Source organism: Chondrus crispus, genomic scaffold (genome assembly GCF_000350225.1).
Source record: "Chondrus crispus Stackhouse genomic scaffold, scaffold_5, whole genome shotgun sequence".
Taxonomy (NCBI): Eukaryota; Rhodophyta; class Florideophyceae; order Gigartinales; family Gigartinaceae; genus Chondrus; species Chondrus crispus.
The window spans coordinates 173,519-185,863 of record NW_005179334.1 but is presented as its reverse complement, the minus strand read 5'-3'; the positions used below and the strand labels follow the sequence as shown (position 1 = coordinate 185,863).

The 12,345-nt window shown below is 52.4% G+C and overlaps 1 protein-coding gene across 1 annotated transcript; it reads left to right on the top strand.

Moving 5' to 3' along the window:
• Nucleotides 1–8,306: 8,306 nt before the first annotated feature.
• Nucleotides 8,307–9,143, top strand: CHC_T00008447001 (Gal-2,6-Sulfurylases II). The gene has a single exon (XM_005718819.1). It carries the CDS (start codon nt 8,307–8,309, stop codon nt 9,141–9,143), a length of 837 nt encoding a protein of 278 aa, XP_005718876.1.
• Nucleotides 9,144–12,345: the final 3,202 nt, after the last annotated feature.

Below are 12,345 nucleotides of genomic sequence, written 5' to 3'. Positions count from 1 at the left end.
TATGAATTTTTGCCTCTTCGTCGGTCCCGTGTTGTTAGCGACGTGGATGGCGGACTGGTTGTCTATCATCAGGGGGTCGGGGGTTGCGGCAGCATGTGCACGTCCTGTTTCAGACGTCGGATCCACGTGGTCTGCTGTGCGGCGGAGGTGGCCGCAATATATTCAGCCTCACAGGTGGATAAGGATGTGATGTTTTGCTTGAGGGACCCCTAATATATCAGTGTGCCGTTGTATGTGTGGAAGGTCCCCGATATGGATGTGGGATAACTCCTCTTTGCCCTGGGTTGGGTGAGAGGCGGAGGCTATAACGAGGGAGCACGCGGCGCGGACGAGATGCGCTAATTGAACCGATCGGACGAGCTCGCGAAAAGGGAGGGGCTCACTGGCCGGTTACGCGCAGTCGCCCCGTGGTGCGTGAACGAGAGCGACCGGTAACGGGTTAGAAGCCAGCGCGCGCGATAGACAACCAAAACGGACGTATATAGGCGCGAAAGGGACGGGGGCGAGCTTGCCCCAGTTTACTGGTGGGGGCGGGTGTCAGGTCTTAACCCCTCAGAGGGGACGCCTCGTCCATCTGTCCCAGTGTACAGTACCTGCCGCCTAGTGCCTACCAGGTACTGTACGCAATTAAAAAAACTAGCGCCTCAAGTCCTAATTACCGTGCGGACGCTGCATCTACACGTGTGTACTGCTGTACACACGCGCTGCTTACAGACTACCGCACGGATGCCACGTGTGCTAGCGTACAGGCGTATTACTAGCAGACTACCGCTAGTCCGACACGTGCACTACTGTACACGTACGACAGATTACAACCGCTCGGCGCGCGCGCGCGCTCGCTACACGGGGACACCTTGCCCCGTGTACACCGTCGCGGCCGTCTGCACTGTAGGGCAACGGGCGGGCCAGTCGATGTATCACAATGGACTTCCGGTCCATGATGTCGGCGGCGAAATCGGCATCGGCATACGAGACAGGGAGGTTCTGGGGTTTCTCTTTGTCTGTTTGCGTGCCTGCTCGGAACGTGGGGCCTGTGCTTGGTGTGCCCTTGAGGTACCGTATCAGGCGTTTGAGTGCATTCCAGTGCCTTTGCGTCGGGTTGTTGGCCGCTACTGCTAGTCGGTTTGCCAGGAAGTAGATGTCTGGTCGCGTCGAGTCAGCGACATGTCGTAGGTCCCCAATGATCTGCTGGTATTTTTGAGAGTGTGCAGTTGGGTCTCTTCTTTGTCTGCTGGCTTGTGTAGCAGGACACCATCGTAGTATGGGGTGTCTTTCGCATTGCATTTTGCCATTTCCGCTTGCTGTACTATGTAGTTGATAGCGTTGGGCGGAGAGATGTGAATGTCTCCATTTTGTGTCGCCTCACTGTCCATCCTAGAAAGGTTCTGTGTTCCCGGAGGCGTTTGATATTGTACGCTTTTGCTAGGGCAGCTGTGAACTCCTCTTTGAGTTCCGCGGCTGAGACGACTACTGTGAAGTCATCCACGCTGACGGCAGCGATTATGCGTTCGTCGCCGGTTTTTTGGACCAGAGGCACAAGTCTGCTTCGCTTTGGTTGAAGTTTTCCTTTCGTAGGAGCGTGAAGACTGCAGATAGGTATGTGTGCCCGGCTGATGGCGTCCCGTATATGTTCATGTTTCGCTTGCCGCCTTGGCAATCCTGTTTGTATGTGCCATTGAATCTGGCGTGCTGTCTCACATATACTGTTTCACCTCTGTTGTGCGCAAATTTTTCGTGTACGCCGACTTGATGTCGATGTGTTCGATGTGCGTGCGGTACTTGGTCGCGATTCCGAACATTGCACGTACTGTGGTCTTGTCTGCCATGTAAGTTGTAGTTTTGGATGGGTCATAGTGCTTGTGCGGTAGCATCTTGTCCCCCCTTGCGGAGCATCCGGCTTTTCTCGATGCAATTTCTCCTTTGCTATCCCTTTTGTAACGGTGTCCCATTTTTAGGGGTATAAGTCTCCGTTTCTTGGGGATCTCGGAGTCGGGTATCCACTGCACTACGTTCATGGCGTCGAGGTTATCGAGTTCGGCGTTGTGGGCGTTTTCCCATTCGGCAACATCGGGGTATTTTTTGGCTTGTCCGGGGTGAGCTGGGGCGGGTGTGGTGCCTGTTATCTCTGTTGGCTTGCGATGCGGGGTGAAGGCTTTGGTGGCGTATGTGCGTAAAGCTACACGGTCGGTGGTGCTGTGGTACGGTTGGAAGTTGAGCCATCGAACTCGTCTAGGTTTGTTCATTTCGATTTCCAGGACCATTATGTGGTTTTCGTCGATGCCGTGGAAGTACCGGGCGGGTGTTGCCCTGTGTGCGAGTTTTGATATTTGTTTCCGATTTGCTAACTCTGGTACTGTGCCGAGCTGTCCGAACAACAGGAATTGTGGGACGTCGGGGGTTGCATTGGTCCACATGGTGTAGGGAAGGGTGTTGATCCCGTGGTGGAGTATATTGTTATACTTAAATGCAGCGTCCCTTACTGCGTCTTCCCAGAGCGTGTTGGGTAGTGAGCTGTGGTGGAGGGCGGCTCTGGCTGAGTTCATGAGTGTACTGTTCATCCTTTCTGTGATACCGTTTTGTTGGGGCGTGTGTGGGACTGTAGTGCTGTGCATGGCGTTGTGCGATCTGTATACGGCGTTGGCGCTGTCTGATACATACTCTTTAGCGTTTTCTGTGTGGAACAGTCTCGGTTTGCACCCCTTTCGTTTTTTGGGTGCTGTGAGGATGACATCCAGCCTGTGCGGGGTTTCTGATCTTGATTGCAGGAAGTCCACTATAAGGTGGCGGGATCGGTTGTCTATGACCGTGAGTATGTATTTGTTGCCTTGCCTGGATGTCGGGTTGAATGGTCCGCATATATCGCTGCTGAAGGCTGCCCCTACGCGGTAACTGTGCGTCTTGGGGTAGTGCGGTGCGGGCTGCTGCTTCGCTGCGGCACAGCTCGAGCAGGTGATCCGCGGTGGTCGTTGCCTTAGTGTGGGCGGGAGGTTTGGCAGGAGGCCGAGTTTGGCCATTTTCTGAAGCGTTGTCGGTCTGATGTGGTTGAACAGTACATGATAGTGGTGGAAGTCCCTTTCGACAGCTGGGTGTGCTGGGGCGTGGGGTGGGGGCGCTGGGTTGTCCGCTTGGTGTAGTGGGATTTTTTCTGCGCGCGGTGCGGCGTGCCCACGTACTACTGCACGGCTTGGCTTCGGCGTCCCTGTCTTCTTTTTTTGTTTTTGGTTTGGGGGCTTTGTTGGGTGGGGTCGTGCGGCTTTTAGAATTTTTTATTGACCGTGGTGGTTTAGTCCGGGCTGCCATGCTGTTGACTTTTGCTCGTGGGAGTTCCAGGTAGTCCATGCCTCTCCTGAAGCGCGCTTTCGCTACTATTTGTGGTGGGTGTTTGCTCGTATCAAGTACAGTGGCCTGTGTGGGTGTGAACCGGACCTCTCCCCATTGCTCTGCTATGTCGTGTACTGATAGCAGGTTGGATGGCATTGCTGGGTTGGCGATCGCTGGGATTCAGATGTGCCTATTCGTACTGGTCGGTATATGTATCATACCCTTGTGTGTGGCGGGTGGGGTGATGTTGGTGGCCGTGTTAGTTCGCATGATTTTTCGGAGTGGTTTCATGTTCGGCGTAGGTTTGCGGACATGTGACGGGTGCGCTCCGGAGTCGAGGATATACTGCTTACCTTCGCATATGTCCTCGTCGGTCACCTGTTGCGCAGTTATGTTGTCAGGTTCGTCGCGGGTGCTGGCCATTTGCCCAGTGGTGTTTTTGGGCGTCTGACGTGTTTGCCGTGGAGTTATGCGGTGTTTGTTGGTATTCGTGTACCATTTTTCCGCATTTTCCCTTGTGGCTGCATTAACTCGTTGGTGTTGATCGGGGTGGGTCGTGGGTCCTCTGCCTTGCCTCCAGCCGCGCATTCGTCGTCTCATTGCATGGTAGTTGGGGGTGTCTGACCATTGGTCTGTCGTGTTCATGCCTTGCGGACGTTGGTGTCGGATTGCTTGTTTTTCGTCTTCTCGAGCTTGTATGGATTTGAGTCGTTGGAGGAGGTTGGCTATGGTTGTGGGGATTGTGTTGTTCGCGATCCACATGTCGGGTAGGTGTCAAAATGCCGGGTGCAAGTTGAGGCCGCGTATGATGAATTCTATCGTGACGGATTCATCGTGTTGGATGCTTGGGTACTCTGCGAGGCACATTTTTGTCCGGATCGTTCTGTGTGCGTCGATGTACTCATCGAGGTCGCTTCCCGCCTTGATCTTTGTACGTTGTGCTTCTTGTTTGAGGATGAGGTGTGTGGTTGGCGTTGAGTCACTGAAGTGTGTTTTGATCTCTGCCAGAAGCTGTCGAGGGGTAACAATGAGGTCCATGTCGATTGTGCTTGCCAGATCCGCTGGGAGGCTGGTCATGATGCTCATGCGTAGGAATACACATTTTCGGCGGTATATAGCATGGTATGGGCTCGATACCGTGGGGGTGGTGAGCTTTCGTAGAGGGCTGCCTCGACGTTGTTGATTATTGCTATGTCGTGGAGGGTTTGCGTCCATAGCTTGTAGTTGGTCCCGTCGCTTGCGAGTGGAGGTAGCTGTCCATGCATTCTTGTGTCAGCTTGGGGCGTTTCGGGTGCCATTTCTTGCTGGTTTGACATTTGTGGGCGCTCTACGGGTGTTGTCAGAGTTGCTTGTGTTGGCTCGACGGGGGTGGTCGGAGCTTGGTGTGGGGGCTGTACGAGTGTGGTCGGAGCGGGTTGTGTTGGCTCTACGGGGGTGATCGGAGCTTGTTGTTGTGGCTCTACCAGTGTGGTCGGAGCAGGAAGTGTCGGCTCTACGCTTGCTGGCGGAGCTTGTGGTGTTAGGTCAACGGGGCTGTGTGGTGCCGTACTGTCGATGTCCTGATCTCGTCCGGGTGGGCGGTATTCGAGATGACCGTCTTGTAGTGGTGCGTGGTTAGGGTCCATAACCTGTGATGCAAGATCGATGCCTACGTTTACTGGGGTTGCGTGCTTATCTACCGTATGTAGGGATGCTAGTGATCCGTAGGCCGGCGGCGATCGTGGTGAGTTGATCGCTGTTGTACGTGTGCAATATGTGTGCCTATGGCTCTCATGACCGCCCCCAACACACCCTTACACCGCACAGCAGGACCACACAGCGAAGGAGGGAGTGTCATGATTCCCGTGTCCATTTTTCTGTCGCTCTATGGTCGTCCTCCGCCACCTGTCATAATCCCCGCGTCATGATTCCCATGCACAGCTCACACAACTGTGACACGCACACACGTATCACGAAGGGCAGCTGCCTAGACAGCGCCGCCGTCCCCGGCGCCACTTCACGTTTAGTAGTGCGCAGACCCTCAGCCTCAGTAAACTCGGCCATCGTGCCCTTCACCACAGTCTTGAAAGAGCCGTCTCTCCTGTCCAACTATTCTCTACGCATCCCGGACCACATCAAGGCGGCATGCCGGTCCCATGATGAACCCCGTCGGGGCTATGGCAGACCACCTCAATGATCTCATTACTGATTCCAAATCAGCAACTGAACCAACTTTCGCTTGACGCGTCTCTACGCCTTTTTCAGTTCAACACCTTGCGCGTCACACCAGAACCATCAACAAGCTAATTGGTCCCTTCTTTAAGGCAGGGCTCATCTGGAAAACCGCAGCGCCATCCTTTTTTAAATTTTTGTAGTTCAGATGTTAGGAAGTCCACCGACTTTTCATGTATATATTCTCACCCGTGTCTGCCTCAGTTTCTCCATAAATGATTCAGAAGCACTCGATGAAGAAGATTTAGGACTCGAACTAGTCACACCAAAGCAAAAGACAACTCAACAAGTTGTCTCCATGACCGTTCAAACCCTGAACCCTACAGTAGAACAATTCAAGCAAGTCCCGTAGTACCCAACTCTAAGTATAGCTCCATGAAGGCAAGGCGCTATCATTACATGAATGAACCTCAAGGTCCTGAAGATATTGTAGTATAGACTTACGGTTCACTAGTGTCTATTGGACCGTCAGTTCTCATATGAGGACAAAAGTTATTTTATTTTTCTAGACAACGCAACTCGCAATTTCACTTCCGTTTTTTGAAACCAAAAGTCCCTGGCTACAGGCGAAGCACTTGGTTGTCGATTTTCGCAAAAACCAACTCGTTGATGCCTATAAAGGTGTTCAAAAGAAAAAGTCGGCTTACAGTATGCATTTTCTTTAAGATAATTTTATAACAGTAACATGGAAACATTTACCTGAGGGCTTTCTATTCGGTTCTAACGTTAGAAAAAATTTAAAACGAGTCATTCTTCCAAAGAAAAATAGAAACCGTCGCCATCAAAGTTGAAAAGAAATAAAATTCGCAGATTCTTATGGTAAGATAACGCTTGGTCGGATAGACACTAGCATCGCGAGAAAATTGCGTGACTGATTTGCAATTCCAGGTGGCAGCGTTTACCCGCGCTGCTGAGTGCCACCATCTCGAAACGTGTAGGGGCATATAGCAAGCGGTTAGCAGGAATTTTCTTATGCGAAATTACGAGAGCTTGAGCAGATCTTGTTTAAAGACTGCTGTGTACAGTGCTAGTTTTTCTAGTGGAATGCCCACGAAATCGCGATGAAAACCATATTCGTGGGCCACGGATATACGTCACCAGAGCAATTTATTCCTGAAGCTCTCCGTAATTGCCTGCCGCAACTGCAGGTCAAGTTGCTATCCATAAAGCTCCGATCGGAGCACTCTTGGGAATTTCTGATCAGGTGTAACTACATGTCTCCATTTTCAAGGTAGAAAAATATTGCTCAGAAATAATCAAATAAAGACAGTGATACGTGGCAGCCAACGTGTCCCAGGAGTGCACCTCAACCAGGAGTATGACGCGTTGGAACGGGAGACACATGAGTCCTTTATACGTCGTCGTACTATTCTGATCCTATTTATACTGCACTACTGTGCATGTGGTATAAGGAGGTGACAGATGTGCGATCTGTCATGACGCGCAGAAATCGCTATTTTTTTGCGAGCCGTTCTTCGACTCGTGACAATGCCCAGTCTCACAACCGTAGCATCCAGGGCCATTAGTATGGGGCCACAGACGAATTTCTAGATATTCCAGACCTGCGCCTCACTGTTGCTCCGAGACCGGGTTGACGCATGACATGTGATTGCGACAAGTTGCAAATGTAGAATGACTTCGGTGGCCGTGCCAACAACGACGGATGTCTCAGCTTTTGGAAATAGATTGTTTCGTAGTACAGTACAGTGTACTTAATCTTGCTTGCGATGCAAAACTTTATGATAGAGTTTTTTCTTTTCACCGCCACTGATGTCAGTGGCGGTACAGTACCGTGGTGATGAGATGTCAACATCTCATCACCACGGTAGTCGACAGAGCAACAACCATAGTGTGCACGACTTGATGACATCAAGGCATCTATTTGTTCCGTCTATCTGCCCTATGAGCTGCAATGAACCCTCGCATCATTTGGACAGCTGTCCTGCTCCGGAATTCGCTCATACGAAAAAGTGTAGCCCCCACGCTCTCCTATACCCACGCATGCAAGCTTTTACAGAACCTTTCCGGAACACTCTCGACGTTCGACGTGTGTCTTACCCGCATGCTTCCATTGCTCGCCCCCCCCCCCCCTCCCCGCCCGCCCGCCCGCCCTCGGAAGTTCTGAAGAGAAACTAATGCGGATCTCTTCGGTGTCAAGGTCTGGCATGCTGACAGCCCATCTTGCTGCGTGACTACAATGAACTGCGTCACTTTGCAGCCTTCCAGCGCAGGAGGGAATCTTTCTATTCTACCGTAAGCAGTGCCCTGTCATTCTTGCTGTCTTGTGCTCGTCGCCGCATTTATTATCGAGAATTCTTCCTTGTCTCGGGTTTTCGGGTTTCTCCACATCTCATCTAATCCTCCGTCAAACTTCATCTTCCCCTAATTCGTTAAAGTGCAAAAAACCGCGATCTGCTAGCGACATGTAGGATTCATGACGAGGCCGCCAAGTAGAAGTCAAACGCCCATGCACATCTCTGGCATAGCTTTTTTGCTATTCTGTGATCATGGGGGTGAACGGAAAGGCCAATAGCGCAACAAGAGTTCAAGTTTCTGAAGTCCTCCTTTCCCTACGAATTACTCCCGTCTCAAAGGCATGGTAAGTGCCCTATATTCGGGGAGGGCATGGTCTTTTCGATCGAAAGCCCGTCCATGGACCAAATCGCGGACACATTCATGAGTATAAAGGGAGTGCCCAACCCAGGGCAAAGCACCTCTCATCCCCACAACCTCACCAGCATTCACCTCGGTACTGCCCTCGCCACACATCAACCATGAACGCCTCATTCCTCTTCGTCCTTCTCCTGTCCGTCATCGCCTTCACAGCGGACGCCCAATGCGGCCGCTCCTGCCGGTTCCGCCTCTGCCGCACCGACGGCTCCTTGCGTCCGACGGGCACGCGCGTCCTTCTCCGCGGGGCTGACTACACGCGCTCAGCATCCGTCTGCCGTAACTTCCCGGGCGGCCGGACGCTCGGCAGCATCCGCAAAACTGGCGTTGCCCTCGTTGAATCGGGCTCACGCACCACCCCCATCAACAGGTACAGGCCAAACGGACTGAGCCACCCGTTCCCGCCAAACTACTTCCGTCTTTCCCCTCTCACGTTCCAGCGCGAACTCAGGGGTGTCTCCCGCCGTAGCCCTGTGGGTAACCAGGAGGACTTCCTCGACGACCTCTGCATCCGTCTTCCGATCCGCAACTACAACATTCAGAACACCGATGGGTCCGTGTTCCGCACGATCGCGACGTCCGACGCCAGGGACTGCGTCTCATTCCAGACGGTTGTGCGGCCGATCGTGGTGGACGTGGCGTGGGATTCGTCCGATGATTTCGACCTTTCCGTTGATGGGCCGCCGGGCTCCCAGGGAGGACGTATCAATGACAACTTGGTGTACCAGTGCGGCAACTTGCCGGCCGGCAAGGAAGCTGTGTCGTTCACGAACATGGTTCCAGGGAAGTACACTGTCAAGCTGTTCCATTTCAACAACTGCTTCAATAACCGCACAAGGTGGGTAGTCAACATTGTGATCAACGGAGTCAGGGTTGAACGCAGGTTGGGCCGCTCGAACGTGGACGGCAGGCAGGTTCTTGAGCTCGAGTTCACTGTCTAAGAGGAGTGAGTAAAGGTATCGAGTACCGTTTCCCTTACCTCGTGATGAGCGTGAAATAGTGTCTGCAACTTGTAGTGAACGATGAGTAGAGATGGGCGGAGTTGCTCCCGTACTTGAGATTTCAGTAAACGACACCTTTCGCCTCTGTTTGAAAACGCTGCTGGCACATTGTTCCTTGGTCGTGCGTATTTGAAAAATACCACACGCCGTGTTGAAATGTAATGTGTCAGTCAACTAGTTGTCGTCCTTCGTTATGGAACGACTGCAGCGGACGTCCTGAAGGAAGTCTGCCTGGATTATGATGCTGGTGACAATGGCGCATATTTAGGACTGTAATTCATCAGCACCGTATACGTTTTAGTTTGCTAGATGTGTAGCGCTCGCCTTCTGTCTCTCTCTATTCACTCTACTTCTATATAAGGTCGTACTGTAGCTCTCGAGACTAAAGAACAAGATAACTTCATCACCTTCAGTTCATGAGAACCACTGTTATTCGGCCGAGAATAACACGCCGGTCATGGACGGGGCCGGACACTCGCACTGGGCCGTGCGGCACCTTTGAGACACTCTGCGATTCCTGCGTGACTTGTGCAGAGATCACAAGCCAACTACGTGCATGAACGTCTACACGTCAAGATTCTCTTGTGGCGGAGCCGAGTCGGTCGGGAATACTTCCCAGGCAGAGAAGCATGCGACCAACTGTACTGTTGTGAATTGTACCGGTCCCGTCATGATATGATATGTATGAGGGTGTGTGGAGTAGGACACGGTTAATCGGGTTCTGCTACTACGGACGAAGTGGGAGAGCACGAGGGCCCGTGAACTGTCGTTGTTCCCTAGAAGAAATTCATTTCTTCTTTGCCTGCTAATCGGTCCTTTCCTTGCTCTCTCTCCCCTCGCTCTCATCTTGCCTAGTAGTCACCTATCCACTATTTATGGTGTCTCGGCATCGAGATTACCGCGCCCCTGCTATGGTCACAAGCTCTTCTTTGCATTTGAACATTTTCAACTAAATACTTGCCTGGTATTATTTAATTAGAGGGGCAGTGGAGTACAGTTTGCAGGCTGGGACTTGAGGGCCACAGCGCGTAGGCTGGCGCCATGGTTTTGCTTTTATCACATGCTGAGATAGGGCTGTGCGTAGGCCCTACCGCAATAAAGCGGCGCGAGAGAATTCAGCCTAAGTACACTGCTAAGGGTTCATGGAAGAACACAGAACAGGGGATTTGAGAATATATGCCACATTATTTGCAGAGAAAGGACGACATGAATTCGAAGGAGAGTGTCAGACCGCACAGGACAGTCTGTCCCGCAGGGAACAGACTTATAACCAACGAGCGACGACGAGTAAACGAGGAGTCATCGGTTTCTTGTTCACACAGGTTATGGGCACCTTCCGCTACCTTGCATAACTCCACCTTCCCCTCATCTGAAATCAGAAACACAACCCACAACGACACGAACAAACCGATCTCCCTCTCTGCGGAGGAGCCCCAGGCTAAATCCCACTCCCCCTCTTACATACATACCCCCACAATCTCATCCAACACCGACAACCAACACGACAAACCTCACGACAAATCACCAGACAAACGGTGCAGCAAATCCCACACCGACAACCAATACGACACCCCTCACGACAATTCACAAGACAAACGACACAACACATCACATAACGTACGAAAAGACAAACGCCGCAACGCAAAGGCAAGACATCAACACAAACCAAGACATATTAAACATGGACAAACGACCTGACATTCCACGCCTAGATCCCACGAATTACGGACCTTGGATCATCGCTACACGAGCGGCAACACACACTATCAACGCTATCGACCACATAACGGGCAACCTCAACCCCCACAAGACGACACCTACCTTGCAAAATTTCAAAGGTACAAAAGCTACCTACTCGGCAAGTTAATGACGTCAATCCCCCCCAGATCGCCAACCTCATCCTCACCCCCACTAGCGATCCAACTCCTTACGATTTAATTCAGGCTATCACTTCCCACCTGGACACCACCAACGCCTCAGACCACAAATATCTGAAGCAGCTCGCTGAACAAGCACATTACCTCCCTGACATGACTTTGGAGCACTACATCTCTGCCCACGAAGAAATCCGAACGAGAATGATCGCCGCACGGTGCCCAGAGATATCAGACCCCAAAACCACCGTCGAATTCCTCATCGACGGGCTGCGCTTCAACCCTTCCACCGCTATCATCGGCAGTCATCTCATAGCTCTAGATCCTAAGGACACAAAAGACTTCGTACACAAATTCAACCGTTTGCCCATGTACAAGCAACGGACGCAACTTCGACTGTGTCACATGCACGGCGACGCAGGAGGGCCAGTTCAATCAGAAATTCAGCACCGGCCCCACAATGGCGCAACCGCACCCCACGCTGGTACCTCCCCGCCCCAAAAAATCCATGCCGCTTCCACATGTCCCTCGGCGTCTCCCGCCGCAGACACACGGACATCGAAAACAACCACCCCGCACAACCCCGTCACCGTCCACGCCAACCGTCACGATCAAAGCCAGACCACACACCACATGCCGCTCACAGTCACTTTGACTACACCACCGACAACGAAACGGCCATGGATGACACGACAAGCGAAGCCCACCTCGACAACAACTGTACGTACATCCTCAATTCGGGCGCACATCCCTCTCATATCGCAAACCTCTCTACCGTACGCCACCCACGGCCGATCCACCACAACACAAAAACAGCCACTAACCAGATCGTGCAATGCACTCACGCCGGGCAGACGACGATCAAGACGAACAAGGGACACACTCTCAAGGTTCCAGCCGTGGTATCCCCGGACATCACAAGCAACCTCCTATCCGTCCGATCCATAGCACAAACACACGGCAACATCTTCTTCACGCCAAGCGCCGCGTACCTCTTCGACAAGCACTCCCGAGGCAAAATCATCGACACAGCCCCATGGAACCGCACCATCAAGGCGTATGCATGGACGACAATCCCGCACCTCCAAGCCAGAGGAGCTGGCACGATCCCCGCACTGCGACGCAATCCGAAACCACACACGCCACAGCCCACCCCCTGCCATCCAACCCCAGCCAACCCAACCCACACCACACCACCCCTCACCACAAGTAGAGCATTACCCCCCATTACCACACAACGGACATCAAAGACACCTTTATCCATACGC

Excerpts from the sequence above, each read along its gene's own strand:
- CHC_T00008447001 (XM_005718819.1), top strand. The coding sequence starts at position 8,307 with ATGAACGCCTCATTCCTCTTCGTCCTTCTCCTGTCCGTCATCGCCTTC.